Source organism: Aureobasidium namibiae, assembly GCF_000721765.1.
Source record: "Aureobasidium namibiae CBS 147.97 unplaced genomic scaffold scaffold_13, whole genome shotgun sequence".
NCBI lineage: Eukaryota > Fungi > Ascomycota > Dothideomycetes > Dothideales > Saccotheciaceae > Aureobasidium > Aureobasidium namibiae.
In genome coordinates, this window is record NW_013581196.1 from 189,949 (window position 1) to 207,778 (window position 17,830).

The 17,830-nt window shown below is 51.5% G+C and overlaps 5 protein-coding genes across 5 annotated transcripts; 3 read left to right on the forward strand and 2 right to left on the reverse strand.

Moving 5' to 3' along the window:
- Positions 1 to 753: 753 nt before the first annotated feature.
- M436DRAFT_23255 (uncharacterized protein) lies at positions 754 to 1,624 on the forward strand (the record flags this gene model as incomplete). The annotated part of the gene is made up of 2 exons (XM_013569940.1): positions 754 to 821; positions 883 to 1,624. Coding segments are annotated over 2 exons (810 nt in total), but the record flags the coding sequence as incomplete, so codon positions are not given.
- Positions 1,625 to 3,698: 2,074 nt separating this feature from the next.
- On the reverse strand, positions 3,699 to 6,909 carry M436DRAFT_51705 (uncharacterized protein; the record flags this gene model as incomplete). The annotated part of the gene is made up of 4 exons (XM_013570100.1): positions 3,699 to 3,923; positions 3,982 to 4,166; positions 4,236 to 6,136; positions 6,236 to 6,909. The coding sequence occupies 4 exons, from the start codon at positions 6,907 to 6,909 to the stop codon at positions 3,699 to 3,701; spliced, it is 2,985 nt and encodes a 994-aa protein (XP_013425554.1).
- Positions 6,910 to 7,914: 1,005 nt separating this feature from the next.
- Positions 7,915 to 11,271, reverse strand: M436DRAFT_51537 (uncharacterized protein; the record flags this gene model as incomplete). The annotated part of the gene is made up of 1 exon (XM_013570074.1): positions 7,915 to 11,271. One exon carries the CDS (start codon positions 11,269 to 11,271, stop codon positions 7,915 to 7,917), a length of 3,357 nt encoding a protein of 1,118 aa, XP_013425528.1.
- Positions 11,272 to 11,750: 479 nt separating this feature from the next.
- On the forward strand, positions 11,751 to 13,747 carry M436DRAFT_50995 (uncharacterized protein; the record flags this gene model as incomplete). Its single annotated transcript, XM_013569988.1, has 3 exons — positions 11,751 to 11,941; positions 11,995 to 12,566; positions 12,705 to 13,747. 3 exons carry the CDS (start codon positions 11,751 to 11,753, stop codon positions 13,745 to 13,747), a joined length of 1,806 nt encoding a protein of 601 aa, XP_013425442.1.
- A 402-nt stretch (positions 13,748 to 14,149) lies between these two features.
- On the forward strand, positions 14,150 to 17,527 carry M436DRAFT_83572 (uncharacterized protein; the record flags this gene model as incomplete). The annotated part of the gene is made up of 2 exons (XM_013570201.1): positions 14,150 to 14,662; positions 14,723 to 17,527. 2 exons carry the CDS (start codon positions 14,150 to 14,152, stop codon positions 17,525 to 17,527), a joined length of 3,318 nt encoding a protein of 1,105 aa, XP_013425655.1.
- Positions 17,528 to 17,830: the final 303 nt, after the last annotated feature.

Below are 17,830 nucleotides of genomic sequence, written 5' to 3' on the forward strand. Positions count from 1 at the left end.
CTTGAGTGTAGGCAAGTTCTTGGCAGTTGCCTCCGCTCTCGGATGTTATTCGTTCTTGCGCCGCGGACGTGGATCGCGACCGCCTTCTTTTCCAAAGTCGAGCCCTGATCCTGCAACTCAACGCCTGTGCAAACGGGATCAGAACGGGGTCAACGGACTGGAGCTGCATTGTAGATCGACGACAAGGCTTTTGCATGCCGACTCTGCTTACTGCTGCTGCTGATGGTCACAAATGCATTCATAACAGCAGTCTTCTTGGAGTCAAACGACACCAAGATCCCACGATATTGCCCAAGCCAGACGCGGCTTGGCGAAAGCCAATGATGTTCTTATCGCACATCCTGGTGGCGACATGCCCTCTGTAAAAGTCCCCGTTCGACGGATGTACCTCTCTACTGGCCCTGGGCTGCTGTGGGTACGCGTGACGCTAGAGTTCTTCTCGAATTAGGACAGAGGTAGGGAATAAGCTTCTGCGATTTAGGGTCCCCGGGCAGTTGATAATCCTTCCAGCTCCCGCCCGTCTTTTGCGTTTTTGGACAATCTCGCAAGTTTCGCGCACTTGTTGCTGACATTTGGTTTTGTCGTCGATTGTGCTGTTGTATCGTTTTCTCGACTGGTTGATTTCTGGACTCTGGCTTTGCGATAGCCGCGATATGACCCAGAGCCGAAAGGCAGGGACTGCACTTTCGCCTCAGGAATATCCCTGAAGTCGCCTTTGTCCTCACGCCGTTGCCATTCTCATCAATCGACATCATGATACCTCTAAAAGCAGAGACGTGGACTTGGTGGACGTTTGTGATGATATGCGTTATATGCCGAATGTGAATCTTTGCCCTCTGCGACCCTCTTGCCAGCTATAACATGTATCTGACACCCTTTCAGGATCTCGAGGTACCTGAATCTCGGCACAATCAGACGATTTCAAGCCGATGACTATATTACCGTTGTCGCCATGGCTTTCTACACCACACTGATTGTCACCATCAACATTGTCGCCAAATCTGACTCCAACCTCCTACCTCCAGGCTTTGACGTCAGCTCCCTCACACCCGACCAAATACACGATCGCGCATATGGCTCAAAACTTGTGCTCGTGGTCGAACAATGCCAAATCATGACCGTGTGGTGCGAAAAGCTTTGCTTGCTATTCCTCTACCGTCGCCTGACCGTCGGAACATGGGAGAGACTCGCCATTAAGCTTCTTTTCTGTTATGTCGTACTCAGCTGGGTCGTTATGGAGATTCTTTACTTTGGAGTCTGGTGTCGGCCGTTTACCATGTATTGGGCTGTGCCGTCGACGACGCAATGCACGGCTGCAACCAACCACCTGATCACTAATGCAGTGTTCAACATCAGCTCCGATGCGTTGATCCTGGCAGTTGCACTACCCATGTTTATCAAAACCCGCCTGCCGCTACGAAAGAAAATTGCCATTGTCGGTATCTTCTCCTTGGGGACTTTCGTCATCATCTGCGCCATCTTGAACAAAGTCTACAGCTTCAACCAACCCTTCGGCCTGCAATGGACGTATTGGTACGTGAGAGAATCGAGCACTGCCGTTCTCACGGCCAACGCAGCGTTCGTCTGGGCCCTGCTTCGCCGCATCTTCAAGCTCCGCTCTCTGGGCTCCTTCTCGGGCAAGAATACGTACAACACTTACAACGGCTACACACCTACCTACACCACCACTCACACCCGCGTCGAAACTTCGCATCGCAAAAAGGCGCGTCATGAAGATATAGACTTGGATCTACTCATGCCTGATCCAGATGATTTTGAGGGCATCCATCGCCACACGGAGATTCGTGTGCAGGAAGATACAATGAGAGGAAACAGTGTGATGGAAGAGGCTAGAGGGGGTCCTTGGGCACAGGCTTGGGCGGTGAACACCGTAGGCATGGGAGCGAAGCCAGGGACGAGCGGGACCAGTGGAAGTAGCGAAGAGGGAAGGAGTGAGTGTGGGTTTAGTGTTGCCGAGTCGACGACGGGGATCGTGGCGCCGGTGAAGAAGCCGTCTAGGGCGTTGTTGAGGCAGAATGATTCTGCTGTGTGAGAGGTATTTGGTTTTTCTTTCTTTTCCTACTAACGAATATCTAGCGACTTTCTTCTCAGGCTTACGAGTGCACATGTTTTTTCTTGCAATCTATATACCATATACCATTACTGTTTCTTCTTTGTACATATTCTAAGTACCAGAACTTTCAATTTCTTGATTATCTACACCATCTCTTCGAAGATTCAAACACGCAATTTGATTCGCTGTCCATTCCCTGCAAGAACTTTCGGATTACCATGATTGTCAACTCTCTTGCCATGACTCTCCTCAGCTAAACCAGCGTTCCCCGATCTTTGTACCATCTACCGGCCCGAGATCCTCTCCATCCACATCCCACCACAAACCCACTCTACCTCCGATATCGAAGTTCCAGAGAATGCAGGTACGCAAATACGATATCCGACTTATCCAACGGTCGAGAAGGATGCGAAACATGCAAGCTAGTCAAACGAGTCATTGTCAAGTTCAATATCTGCCATAAGCTTTTTCATAATGGCACCGAAGGATTCCAACAAGCAGCTACAGCACCACAAAGGGTAGGAAGAGGTAGAGCAAATGTTGTGGGGGTAGGATAGAGGCAGGAAAGATGGCGGTATGGAGATGAGATGCTGACATGACTAGTTTAAGGAAGGCTTGACTCGTGGGTGTGCGAATGCAATGGCTGTTTTGGGAGCGGAAGTGCGGATGGGAAGGATCACACGGCTTGGGCTACTGCTTCACCTTTGTTGAGATGGGACGAGAGGGAAGTCGCTGTGGCAAAAGAATATCAGAGAGTAAATGATTTGCAGTTTCAAACACTCAGTAGATCAATTGAAGTTTGGAAATAACCTTGCTTTGGGAAATGCCAACATTGGATCTTCCAAGACATTGTAAGGAAATATCTGTATACGAACACTTTTTTTTCTTATAGGAATATTTCTCTTCCGTCTCCTAGTCGGTAACAAGCTTTTGGATCGTTTCGGACACGGTTGAGGAGGTCAAATAAACGGATGTAAAGCACCACAAAAACGTACTGCAAAAAAGAAAACATCTCACGATAGTAAGGGTAGGTAAAGAAAAAGTAGACGTGAATGGCTTACTTGATTTTGACCAAGACTTGATTGTAAGCAGTACGAGCCTGCTCTTTCCCAGAATTGTATCTCGTTGTCGCTCGATTTGCTCTATCGCACTTGTACTTTGCAATTCAATGGAGAGTCGAAACCACACTAAGAGATATGGTAGCTTGGGTATCGTACTACGGTGTGCGTGGTTTGTTGGTCACTGCTAAAATTCACAAGACTAATGATCTGAGAACCCATTGCCAGAAGCTGGCAGCGGAGATCAACGGCAGGGCATTTGATCCCAAAACATGAAGTAGAGATGAACGATGACACATGTGCAAAGACATGAAGATTGGAAAGCATTCGGAACCATTGAGTATTACTGTAATAACAAAGACTAGCGATAAGCATGGCTTCTGTTTCTCGCCATGAAGCCCTGGTAGGTGTCTGATGTCACATTCAAGATACATGTATCAATCGCTCCTTCCAATCCTATCGCAAACAAGACAAAAAGAGCCCGATATGTACACCTCCAAACCACTCCATAAATTCCGCTTCTCTGTATCTAATACAATCCCACCTCCCCCTTGCCATCTCTGACCTTAGCATGCCAAATGTACCGCCAACGCATCCTTCAAACCCCCTAGACTCAATGGTTTGGCCAAGAAATCATCAGCACCTGCTTCTTTGAATTTCGCTCTCGATTCTGTATTCACTACCGCCGTCAAAGCGACAATGATGTGTTTGCGTTGCAGTTTGCCGCAAGACTCCAAAGCGCGGATTTCGGCTGTGGCAGTTATGCCGTCCTTTTTGGGCATGGATTGGTCCTGTGTGGTGTATTAGCAGGGGATTACAGAGGAAAAGGGGAGCAAATGGTGCACTTACCATGAAAATAATATCGATAGCGGTGTCGTGAGCGATGGCCTGTGAGACAGCTGCTTCGCCATCGGGAGCAAGAATGACTTTGTGTTTAAGCGACACCAGCATCTTCTGGAAGAGCTTCGCATTGATGACGTTGTCTTCTACTAGCAACACAGTCTGCGGTTGAGGCACCACAGCATCCGGTGACCCTGGTCTCTTTGACGCTTGGTCTCCGGTGCTGAGGGAAGGTGCTCGTTGCTGATTTTGCTGTTGTTGACGAGCTTCTTGTTCAGAATTGATCTGGGCGAATTCGGCGGGTGCTATGTCTTGTACCACTTCGACTACAGGAGCGAAGCGAAGGGTGCGAGACACAGTCGCGCTACGGCTGCGGCGGTTTGCGGCGTCGACGCGGGTGGCGAAGGAGTGCCAGACTAGAGGGCGAGGAAGTAGGACAACGTGCGGAGCTGCTACGATGCCAGGCAACTCTGACAGCGAGTTTTGTGTATCGTATGGGACCAAGACGAGCAAATCTTGGCGCCTCATGAGGCGTCGGAATTGATCCTTGTTGTTGAGGAGGAAAGGCATGTCTGCCCAGATGTATTTCCACTCTTGTTCAGGAAGGTCCGAGATGGTGGTGGCGACTGTGACTTGATGACCGAACATTTCCCAGGCTGTTCTTATACCTTGGAGTGACCGAGTATCTGTCTCGGATAAGATTGCTACATGCCTTTGATCTTGCTGGTCTGCTGTTTGTGGAGGAAGAGAGGAGGGTTGAAGAGGTACGGTAACGGTGAACGTGCTTCCACTCTGGTTTGGCCCCACATCCTGTGAGTAGGCGAATTTCGATTCGACGGTGATGGTGCCGTTCATGGCTTGCAAAAGTTGCTTGATGATGCTGAGACCTAGACCAGTACCTCGCTGGTTTCCCTTCTGCTCGCCTTGCTTATACGGCTCAAACATCTGAGGTATGAATGTCGGGTCAAGGCCGATACCAGTATCTCTCACCGATGCTATCAGTTTGTCGCCACTGACTTCGATAGAGAGAATGATATAGCCTGATCTTGTGAACTTGCACGCATTGGACAGTAGGTTCATCAGGATGCGATGTATGTATGTCTCATCCAAGAAGACCGAGGTCGGGACATCTGGAGCTACCACAACACAGAGCTCAACATCTGCCTCGTCGTCCTTGTTAGGAAGCAGAATGATTATTGACTCGCACACTGTTCTGATATCCAGGGAGACGGGCTTGCAAACTGCTTTGGCGTCTTTCTCAAGCTTGGACCAATCCAATACGTTGTTCGTGATCAATGAGAGTGTTTTGGTCGCTCTTTGGATGGCGGCTAGATGGGCTCTACCTTCTTCGCTCAATGGTGTCTGTGACAATAAATCACTGTATCCTTGTAAGTGGTGCAAAGGCGTTCTAATTTCGTGACTAGCAGCTGCGATGAACTCGCTTCTCGCAAGAGCAGCTGCTTCTGCGTTCTCTTTTTGGGCGATTGTTCGCCACAGCTCTCGACGGGTCCAAATGATTTCGGCAAGTTTATTGCGGGAAACAGTGGCAGAATGTGCTAGTAGACCATTTGCAGCGATGCATGTTGAGAATGCAATCAGAACCACTGCAGCCGCGATTACCGGTGGATATCCTCGGAGTTCTGATGGGGGTGATGTAGACCAGAAGGTAGCTGCCCTCATTCCCGTGAAATGCATTGCAGCTACTCCTGTAGTTGCTACGACCGAGAACAATAGCTGCTGGGATAGCATGGCTTCCATCTCTGTCATACATATACAGCCAACAGTGCAGACTAGCCAAGATATGAGCGCAGATGCTAGAACGATCCAAGGGGCAAGAACAATTCTTCCGTTTGGGATCCTCAATCCGTATATGCCAGTGTAGTGCATACTAGTAATCGCAATTGACCACAGAAATCCTCGGAGCAAATTCCTCGGAGTCATGCCATAGTACAAGATCTTTGCTGTGGCCACGAAGGCGTTCACTGTAGATGCAGGAGCTCGTCGGTAAGCAAGTCCCATCGCACTGCTGAGACCATGACTCGTGCTTGATCCAGCTGATGATTCACGACGAAGGGTAGATCCGTCACTGGAGGATGGACCCAGAGATCCAGAGCTGATTGTAGAAGCATCATCTCTGAGACCAGTAGATTGATCATCGCGTAGACTCTGCGTCGTCACCATCCTCAGACTTGCGATACTGCGCCCAGAAGCACTTCTTCCCATGATCGGTCGTATACTGTCGCGTGGCGATATCTTGGGAGACATAGCGGTGCCTGGTGATGATGGCAAGCGACTCTGATCGAATGCAGCCCCGGGTCCGTCTTGTGATGATCTGAAGAAGTCTGCCCTAGGCCCACTCCAGCTCTGACTTTCCGAATTTCGAGCAGGCAATTGGCGAGGTCTCGATAGCAATGGCTGATCAGGAGCAATATCTTCGTCCTGAAAGTCACCTTCTTCTTCGTCTTCCTCCTCTGCCACTGGACGGAGCGACAGAGTGTGATGATTACTATTCCTAATCTTGCCCATAGGGCTCAGAGTAGTAGTCTTCTGACGCTTCCTTCTGGCCTTACGCCTCTCCCTCCCTCGGGTGTAATGCCAGCGATCCCAGAGCAATTCGCTCCCCAGAGCCAGGAATGTGAAGAAGACGGGCAAGAATGCACTCAAGACCGTGAGTGACGGATTTACTCCCATCTTGACATCAAACTCGCATGCAAGCATGGCCACCATGTGAAGACACCAGACTGAGCAACCCCCAAACACAAAACTGCCAAACAGCACCCACAGCAAAACACTGTGGAACCGCAATGACATCCTTGCATGGCACATCAGTTGTGTCGAGGTAAATGCCCCCAGAAATGAGATGGCAATCGATGCCACAATCAATATGGGATTCCATTGCGGCTGCAGTTGACGGTACACATCGCCTCCCGTGTCCATAGTTCGTAAGTCCATTGGTAGTGCAGATTTTGGTAATCCAAGTCTCGCTAGGAGTTATCAGCGACCGACATGTCCACGCTTCCTGCGCGCGAGTGCAGAATGAGAGTGATCCCGGTATCCTGTGATGCGGCAAAGTCGTTGTGATTCTAAAGGTCCAGGGCAGGAGCGGGAAGTGTAAGCTTCGTGGCCTTCGCGATGAACCGAGCTGACGAAATATTGAAACTGGAGCGATCCCACCACAACTCTTTCCTATGCCTTGTACAATTACTGCAATCGTCGAAGAAGATGTCAAGAACGAAAACCCGGTGATTTGGTTGCTGGCGCAGTCGCTCGTGAGCAGCCACAGCTCCGAATTTGAGTTCCATAGCTTACCCACCGTCGCGTGCGATCAAGAAACGGGTTAGTGCGGTTTGAAATAGTGACATTCTTGCGGCTTGTGTTCTGTCGGAGCTCCTACGATGCATCATGCTGATGGTAGCAGTTGCCATGAAAAACCGTGACAAGTAAACATGCAAATCTCGTAAATGGAATTGCTGTGGTGAAACAGTTGAGCCTCAAGATGTGTCGGTGCAGCTTGCAGCAATGATCGACGCAAGCTTGGGTGGGTTGCGAACCAAATTCCTCGTGTTTGGATCTCCAGATCGGAGCCATCTCAGCTCTATGTGGCGCTATCAACGGCATCACAACACCACACTATGATGATGGCACGGAGTTGACCGGCGCATACGGAAACAGGGCAGTAACACGAATGTCTTTCTTTGCTAGATAATGTACAATGCAATTGTTTTTACATGCCATGTGCAGCACTCGCATGCTCTACTCCCACCTCTATGCCACAAAGATGACTATATGTACAGCTATTGTTGTTACAGACGTAAACAAGAAAAGGTATACGATGCAAAAACCGCAGCGCTTTAACCAAAAGAGACAGAACTCCTGAGAACCTCACCAACTCTATGCTTCGTATATCGTCTACCTCCAAACCCAGGCCCCCCACCACTCTCCTTAATCTGCACGGAGTAGACTTCCTTGAAGCCTATCCAGAATCCTGGGCATGCTCTGGATAGCGTGCAGTGTTCTGGGAGCCTGTTCTCGAATCTCAGGAATGGTTCCAACCTGTCTTCTCAACTCGCGCAAGCCTTCTCCAGACTCATTGTGATCATCACCTAGACCACGACTGACCAGGCCTCGGACATCCAACATCGCTCTGGCTAGATGCACCATTGTACGATATTGCGGGATGACTGTTTCCTGGCTGATGTATCGGGCATTGATGTATTCTAGTCCTTCTTTGAAAGTGTGCTTCTTGAGATAAACAGTCTCAGGTTTGGAGATCGCGCCGTGTCCTTGAGGAATCCAGCCGGGCCAGTCTTTCATCATGTATTTCTCCACGAGGGTGTACGCAAGCAATGCACGCGGAGGATTTGCCTGACAAAGCCGCACGATAAGCTCGTTCCATGTCTTGTTGGCAAATCGAAAGCCCTGGGAAAGCAGCTTCGTCATCTGAGGAACAAGCTTTCTGATCGAGTTTTGCGCAAATTGAGAGCGTATGTAGTACTGGAGCGGTTGCGATAGCATGAAGCTATAAGATACAGGAATCAGAGCGGACTCTTCTTCTCGTAGCGCGGGAGCAGTCTGACCATGGTGGACAGACTGCGCAAACCTCGATGCTGGAGCATTTGAGAGACGAATCTCGTCCACTCGGGATTTGACAAGATCCCAGTATTTATCAACCTCACTCCACTCTTCAGCTTGGCAGTGTACGAACATGAGGTTCGACAGCAGAAGTATGATTGGTGCTTGATCACGACCTTTGTCGATCTCTGTGAGCTTTTTCTGGAACATCTGGAACAGATGCTGAACGGCCTCGTATGACCTGCGTTTTCCATGAATGTAGATCAGATTACTGATAGCCATCGTTTCGTGCCCAGCTGCTTCGGGTTGCATGCCATGGTGGAATACTCGGGTATCATCCAGCACTTTCTTGAAGTCTTCGATAGCAAGATCCAAGGGTATAGGCGAATCGTCTTCGTCTGCTGGATAACTTGAGATACTGAGTTGATAAAGAGTGTTCGCCTGGGACGCGACAGCTCGACTACTGGGCGTTTCTCGCACATGTGCTCTTTTCATCTCGGCCTGAAGTTTGACGGCTTCTGAATATAACCCCTGACCCAAGTAGCCACGCGTAAGGATGGCATAGTGAAATGCCATAGGCCGAACGCCGCTTGAAGGCATGACGGTTTTGAGGATCTTATGTGCTGAGGGTGACTGACGAAACAAACAGAGAACCAGCATCAATGCTCCATATGATTGCTCGTCGAGTGGCACATTTTCTGCCTTCATACGACCATAGGTTGCCATGGTGGCCTTAAGATCGCGTCTCCATGCAAAGGAAGTGAGCACAGTATTGAAACAAAGAGTCAAAGGACCATTTGCCTTGTCTTGCTGCACGGCCTCAACGGTCTGATCTAGTGCCTTCAAGGCTCCATCTATTTCAAAATTGCGAGCCAATGCAAGAATCATGCAGTTCAACATGTATGTCGTGGGTTTCATCGCGCCACGCGTCTTCGCAAAATCCAGAACCTCGATCACCCCGTCGATGTCTCCTCTTTTGGCGTAAGAGGTGAGAAGCGTTGCATATGAATACTCGTCAGGCTCGAGTCCAGATTTTAGCATTGAACGAAAAGTCTCCGTAGCTCCATAAATATCATCCACCCGTATGTAGGCGTGCAGAACGATATTCCAACACCGGAGATTCGGCGATACCCCGTACTCTTTCTTCATGGCACGAAGTTGTTTCGCAGCAAGCCCCGGGTTGCGGTTCACCGCGTGGACAGTGAGAAGAGGCCAGAGCGAGTCAGGATTCAAATCATCATTCAGGTAAAAGGATTTGAATAGATCAGCATGTTCTTTGACACCTTCAACAAGACCACGTTGGGCAAAGGTATCCATGATGAAAACGAAGGCGCTGTCGCTGGGTCTATGGTGATGTTTTGTCCAGTCGTCTAGAATGATCGTTTTGCCAATGAAGTTGTGCGTAGGTCCCTTTCCGCCAAAATTGAGATTGTGGTCTCTCCAGAACCTGGTGACGAACAGAAGCAGCTTCTCGGTGGGGGCAAAGAATTCAGACTTTCGATATAACAAATAAGTAGCGGTGATGATCGCACTGCAGTTGTAGTTCGAGGCACAACCTTTCAAGGTGAGCAGTGCAAGGAGTATGTTCTCATACAGCGTAGCCGAAGCCAGACCATTATCATGCGTCTTCTCAATCAATTGCCTTACAGAGCCGCGAGTCAAGTCAGCGGAATGGCCAGGTCTCAAGAAAATCTGCTGTCTAGATTGAGCTTGGATGAAGTGATAGACCAGAAATCTGTAAAGACGTCGGAAGTCTTGGGTCGGTTTGGGACCTTTCCCTTTTCTCGCTCGTCGCATCTCCAGAGAGCATAGCTTGCGAAGTTTGTGCAGCTGAGCAAGAGCAAAAGGCAAATCTGCCAGGGATCTGTTCCAAAGAGGGGTAGATGTGGAAGAGCCGGCGGCGTTGTATTTTTCCCACTCTTTATGAACAGACACAGCTAATGGCCAATCGGACTGTGAGATGGCCGAAGCCATCAGATAGTCAGATGCGATAGGACCAGCTTTCGGCAGTACGGATGCCTCTCTGTGCAGGGCGACAGCAACAAGCTGTTTACCAAGTCTCAAATTTGATATTATGGCATGTCGATAGGCGGCGGGGGATCTAGACTGGTCCGGCAAGTCGGCAAAAAGATCAAGGGCATGTTGATCGGCGGTCCTGTTATCTCTTTCGACAAACCAGTAGATGAGCCGATGAAGTAGATCAGTGTCAGGGTGAGAAATTTGGGACATGAGATTCCAAACACGCTCAATGTCTAGAGCGAGGAAAGACTGGTCGGGAATGGGCGACTCCAGCAAGGCGACAAGCTCGCGGTAGGCACGAGAAGAGGAAGACGACGAGGAAGAGGAGTCCTTGGGCGTGGTCATGGAGGAATAACCTCTCAAGACATTTGGGCGAGTGTTTTTGCGAGACCATCTTTCAGATTGAGACAGGCGGGTCATGAATGCCTGGGTTGGGGCGGGGTAGAGAAAGTCGAGAAAGGGAGCATCGTGGGAGTCGGCCGACGAAGCAGGAGCGACTGGGGGACAGGATAAAGAAGCAGGAGCGGTACAGGGGGAGGCAGGAGCGTAGGAGCCGGCCTTGTGTGTGAGGCAGAGGTGATCGACATCAGGAGCGTGGGTTGACCAAAAGGACGAATGTAGCAGTCGGCGACTTTTGGGGAACAGACTCTTCTGGCGCAAAGAGAAGCGAACTCCAGTGTCGAGACATGCCGACGTGCGCTCTAGCATGCCACGACTCTTGTATGTGTGGAACAAGCACAGGCGACGGCGCTACCACAAGCAGCCGAGAGCAATATGGTTCATGCCAGGACCCGAGACGATGCGAGAGGGCTGCTCTTGCTGTGGCGTGATGCGAGAGGGCGGAATATCGACAAGAACGAGACGGTAGGGCGGCGACTCTGGAAGACGTGGAGAGTTGGAGTGTGACGAGGACGAGAGGAAGAGAAAAAGAGGAGGAGGAGGAGGAGGAGCGGCAAACGAAGGCGACGCAGTGTCTCTCGGGCTCTCCAGAAGCTGTTTGATAGTGACTTTTCGACTCGTCAACATCAGCGCCTGGAGATCGAAGCCAAGACCTGCGCCGCTCGGCAAGACTGGAAGCCTGCCCTACTCGCCCATGCCTGACAACTTGGTGCGACCCCACCAATTGGACACTTCGACAGCTCGAATTATCCCTACCACGCTGCCACGCAGGCACACGACACGCCAACATGGACATCACCGCTTGCACCGTGGGCAATCGCGATGCCGCTCTGCTCATCGCCGACTACAACGCATACCGCAAGCAGCTTTCGCGACAATTGCTCGCCCTGCGCAAGCGTCTCGGCCGCTCCACCAACAAGGGCCACAAGTACTCCAACAAGTCCACAGTCACCGCCGAAGATGTCGCCCAGAATCCTCAGTACCGAACCACATCTCTGCATATCACTCTCAATCCAACTGACCCTTCCCAAGAACTGCCCGTCTCTTGCTGCTCAGCTGCGAACGCGCCTGGGCCCATGCCATGCACATCAAGTCCATCCACTCCGAAGACAACCAAGGAAACGGTATAACTGGAACCACTCGCTCCCACATCATCTCGCGCTTCCACAAGGCTGCTCGTCTTGCCCAGAATCTGACCGACATCCTCAAACACCCCGAAGCCTCGAAAACAACCCACCAAGACCTGCTCGAAGCTGAAGCCTACCGAGCCTCTCTCTCCGGAGCCGAACACTTTGAGAAGCAGTCAGAGGGTCGTGTCAACACCGAGAACCCTCAGAGATGGGATCTTTGCTTGCGCGAGTATTCCACTGCCCGCATCGTCTACGCAACCCTGTTCGCCCATGGCAACAAGGACCTCTTCCGCGAGATTCTCGCCAGCGCTGTCGATCCTGCCATTCGTTATGCCGCCTACCAAGCTCGCCTTCCTCGTTCCGTCCCCGTCTCGACTGTCGCTTTGCGCTACTTCCCCAAAGACAATGACACTCTTGTCAAACTGTTGCAACAACTCGATCCTAATGCTCTCAACGAAACCACTACCGAAACCAGTATGTGAAGAACATCAGCTCCTTCTACACAACCAGTCACTAATATGGCACCTCTAGCTCCTCAGAATCTCGGCGCAACGAACATTCCTAACACAATCAACTGGAGATCCATGACTGCCAACATCGTCGATGCCTCAGTCGGTCAAGCCCTTGCTGCTGTCGCATCCGCTGAACCTGAATTGAGCGCATACCTGAAGTCCAATCCTTCCGCCCTGACCAGAGATCGCGCTGGTGCTTACGACAATGTACTCATCGCCAGTCAGGACGCTGCAGATGCCACTAGAAGAGCCATCGAAGAGCTGGAGAAAGAGAGAGTAGATGAGGGTGACAACCGAATGCAAGATCTGCGTGTGACCAGTCTTGCCGTCAACTACGCCCTTGTCAGCTGGCGTGTGGGCAGAAACCGCGTGCTGATCGGGTCCGAAGATGGCAGATTGTTCGGGGAGAAAAAGGCCAAATCCAGCAAACGCGCTCGTGACCAGCACAAGTCGGAGCCCAGAGGAAGCCAGCTTGCCCGTCTGCGCGAGAGAGTGGTGCTTTACGATTCGACCATTCAGAGCATCGACTCGATCAAGGAACTCAGAGGCGCTATGAGGGACGAGAGCTTCGTGCGCGAGGTGGATGGCAAGCGTGCTTACTTCCAGGCCCTCAGATGCCTCAACATTGCAATCTCGCACGCTCTCCTGTCCGAGCATGTGAATGCTCTCGCTCTGTTGGCCCGCGCACTCGAACTTGCAAAGCAATGCTCTAGTTCATTGCCATCAACCTCATCCGACCCGTCGTCTGCGCCTACTCTCGACATTCACAAGTCTCAAGCCGATGCGCTCCAGACTCAACTGCAGCAGCTCGTGTACAGACATCAAGCACTGGTGGACCTGCACAAGTTCCACGACAATGCATCCATCGCAGCAGCCAAGCACATGTCTACTGCTGCCCCTCTTGTCCAACGTCTCAGCGACTTCCCCACACCAGGTGTCAATGTCAACCTCAAGAATTTGGTCACATATCCTCCCAAACTTGAGCCGATCCCGGTGAAACCGTTGTTCTTCGATGTCGCATGGAACTACATCGATTACCCGACGACGGGTAAGCAGGCGGTGGAAGCAAAGGCAGCTGATGTGATAGTCGAAGAGAAGCCCAAGGAAGAAAAGAAGAAGGGCTGGTTTGGCTTTGGACGATGAGCAGCTTGTATATCTATAACAAAAGCACGTAGAGTAGTGTATATTGTGATTGTCTAGACGATGAGACAATGAGATGCAATTTAATCAACTTGAAATCATCACATGCAATCCGGTCAACTCGATAGTTACTCGATGGCCAAGTGATGTTTGTGAAAGCGCTGTGCGGGATCAAAAAAAGAAGCGTCACACTCGAAATCGGCACCCGGGCGATATTAAGCTTTGCCTCTTGCTCGTTCGCATCTTCGCACACCCATCCTGACGACGTGCGCCAACTGATCTGACCTGCCGCCGTCACATGCTACCGCCAGTCCCACGACTTTACTGACCGTGCGACCGCCGAATCTTTCACCACCCCCGCCACACAACCCCTCTCGAGTCACCCACCCCCACCGACACGACAAAATGGCGCCCAAGAAGAAGGGAAACAAGAAGGCCCAGCAGGACGACTGGGAGACCGAGCTTGGCGAGACCGTCGACCCCATAGCTCAGGCTGAGCAAGAGGCAAAGGCCCAGGAAGCTGCTCAGGATGCTGAGGAAGAGGCTGCTCCTCCCGGTGGTCTGATGGCTGCTCTGAGAGCTAGAAAGAACAAGAAGGGCAAGAAGGGCAAGCAGCAGGACGATGATTGGGAGGCCGAGCTCGGTGAGGATCTCACTGCTGCTGCCGACGAAGATGGAACTTCTACACCTCCCGTCGACCTCGCCGCTAAGGCTCCCGAGGAGGGCACCATGGATGATGAGGACCTTTACCCGGAACCCGCTAAGAAAGGAAAGGGTGGTAAAGGTGGCAAGCAACAGCCCGCACCCGCACAGGACGACGACGACGATGACGAGCAAGATGGCAGTGGTCGCGTTCTGACCAAGAAGGAAAAGGAAAAGCTGAAGAAGGAGCGTGAGAAGCAGAGAAAGAAGGAAAACGTGAGCTGCATTGTGCTATGCTAGAGAGATACAGGAGCTGACCACTCTTTCTACAAACAGGCCGCAGCCAAGAAGAAGGCAGGCGGTGCTGTACCTGCTGCACCCAAGCCCCAACCCATCAGAGACACCCCTTCGCCTAGCGCTATCGAGCCTGTGGCAGCAGCTCCCGAGCCAGCAGCTGGCGGTAAGAAGAAGAAGCTCAACCCCGCCCTCGCCGCCCTTCAGAGACAACAAGCCGAGTTGAAGGCCAGAGAGGAGGAGGCCGCTCGCCTCGAGGCTGAGGAGCGTGCCAGAGCCGAGGAAGAAGAGAAAATGGCTGTCGAGGAAGCAAAGGCTAGAGAAGAAGCCAAGGCCGCAAAGAAGCAAAAGGAGAAGGAGAAGATCGAGCAGCTCAAGAAGGAGGGCAAGTACAAGACAAAGGCCCAGAAGGAAGCCGAGGCTCGCCAACAAGCTCGTCTCCAACAGATGCTCGAGAGTGGTGCCATTGTTGCTGGTATTTCCGGCGAGGGTGAAGACGCCAAGAAAGCGCAGAAGGAGAAGGACCGCAGAAAGAAGAACCCTCGCAAGGCTGCCGAAGAGCGTGCTGCTGCCGAGGCCGCAAAGGCTGAGGAAGAGGCTGCCCGCAAGAAGCTCGAGGAGCTGCGCATCGCTGAGGAGCAAAAGAAGGCCGCTGAGGAGGCTGCTGAGAAGGCCAAGGCCGATGCCCTGGAGAAGAAGGCTGAGGAGTCAGATGAACTCGAAGACTGGGAGGCCGAGGCCGAGAAGATGGAGAACGACGGTGTCAAGGACAGCTGGGATGCCGAGTCCGGTGACGAGGATGCTGAGATCGTCAAGCCTGTCGTCAATGGCAAGCCTGTCCAGGACGGCGCAGCTGGCAAGAAGGCCAACATCAAGGAAGAGTCTGACTCCGACTCCGACTCTGACTCAGATTCTGATTCCGACTCAGACTCGGACTCGTCTTCTGACGAGGAGGAGAGTGCAAATGCTCGCGCCATTGCCCAGCGCAAGCGTGAGGCTGCTGAGAGACGTGCAAAGACCATCGCAGATGCCAGAGCTGCCGCCTCCAAGGACAACCTTCGTTCGCCCATTTGCTGTATTCTTGGTCACGTCGATACCGGAAAGACCAAGCTTCTGGACAAAATTCGTCAAACCAATGTTCAAGAAGGTGAAGCTGGTGGTATCACTCAGCAAATCGGTGCTACCTACTTCCCCGTCGAGGCTCTTGAGAAGAAGACTGCTGTCGTCAACACTGATGGCTCCTTCCAGTTCAAGATTCCCGGTCTCTTGGTCATCGATACCCCTGGTCACGAGTCTTTCACTAACCTCCGTTCCCGTGGGTCTTCGCTCTGTAACATTGCCATCCTGGTTGTCGATATCATGCACGGCCTTGAGCCTCAAACTCTCGAGTCCATGAGACTGCTCAGAGACCGCAAGACTCCCTTCATTGTCGCACTCAACAAGATTGATCGTCTCTACGGCTGGAAGCAAATCGCCAACAACGGTTTCCGTGAGTCGCTTGCCATGCAGAACAAGGGTGTCCAGAACGAGTTTGCCGACAGACTCGAGAAGACCAAGATCGCCTTTGCCGAGCAAGGTTTCAACTCCGAGGTCTTCTACGAGAACAAGTCTATGGCCCGTAACGTCTCGCTTGTTCCCACTTCAGCTCACACTGGAGAGGGTATCCCCGACATGCTCAAGCTCATCACCCAGCTCACTCAGGAGAGAATGGCTGGTCAGCTCATGTACATCACCGAAGTCGAGTGTACCGTTCTGGAAGTCAAGGTCATTGAAGGTCTGGGAACCACCATCGATGTTGTTATTACCAATGGTCGTCTGAAGGAGGGTGATCGTATCGTGTTGTGCGGTACAGAAGGACCCATTGCCACTAACATCAGAGCTCTGCTCACACCTGCCGAGATGAAGGAACTGCGTGTCAAGTCCTCCTACGTCCACAACAAGGAGGTCAAGGCCGCATTGGGTGTCAAGATTACTGCCAACGGTCTCGAAAACGCCATCGCTGGTTCTCGTCTGCTGCTTGTCAAGGAAGACGACGACGAGGAGGAACTCATGGACGACGTCATGTCCGATCTCGAGAACCTGCTCAGCAAGATATCTACATCAGGCCGCGGTGTCACTGTTCAAGCATCCACCCTTGGTTCGCTCGAGGCTCTGCTGGAGTTCTTGAAGCAAATGAAGATTCCCGTCGGTTCCATCTCGATCGGTAACGTGCACAGAAGAGATGTCATTACCGCATCCACCATGTTGGAAAAGCACAAGCAATACGCCGTAATGCTGTGTTTCGACGTCAAGGTCGACAAGGAAGCACAAGCATATGCCGATGATGTAGGCGTCAAGATCTTCACTGCAGACATCATTTACCACTTGTTCGACCAGTTCACAAAGCACATGGCTGAGATCGCCGCACAGAAGAAGGAAGAGTCCAAGATGTTGGCGGTCTTCCCCTGTATCCTCAACCCTATCCAAGTCTTCAACAAGACCAACCCCATCGTTGTCGGTGTGGATGTGCTTGACGGCGCCCTTCGCGTCAACACCCCCATCGCCGCTGTCAAGATCAACCCCGTCACTGGCGCAAAGGAAGTCATCCCCATGGGCAGAGTCACCTCGATCGAGCGCGAGCACAAGCAAATCCCTCTCTGCAAAAAGGGACAACCCGCTGTAGCAGTCAAGATCGAAGGATCCAACCAACCAACCTACGGACGCCAGCTTGAAGATAAGATGGTTCTTTACTCGCACATCAGCAGAGCTTCTATTGATACGCTCAAGGAGTTCTACAGAGATGAAGTGACCAAGGATGAATGGAATTTGATTGCCAAACATCTCAAGGGCTTGTTCGATGTCGTGTAAGATGGATAGCAAAGCATATGAAGGGAAAAAGTTGAGAGAGTGGGGTCATTGTTCTTGTTGTGTAGTTTTGCTTTGGGCAGTTGAACAAGAAAATTATACCATGTTCACATTTACTGTCGGAGATGTTGTCACATGTTGGCCTCGTTTCGGTGTATTCAGTTGACTTGATAGTGAGCACCGAGAACGCGTTTGGAGAAGTCACGACACAGCGGAGTGTGTTCGGTAGGGTGGTGGCGGTAGAGGGCTCGAGGCGTGCCAGACCGAGCACCCGAGGCTTTCTCCACAAAACTGAATTGCCGAGGT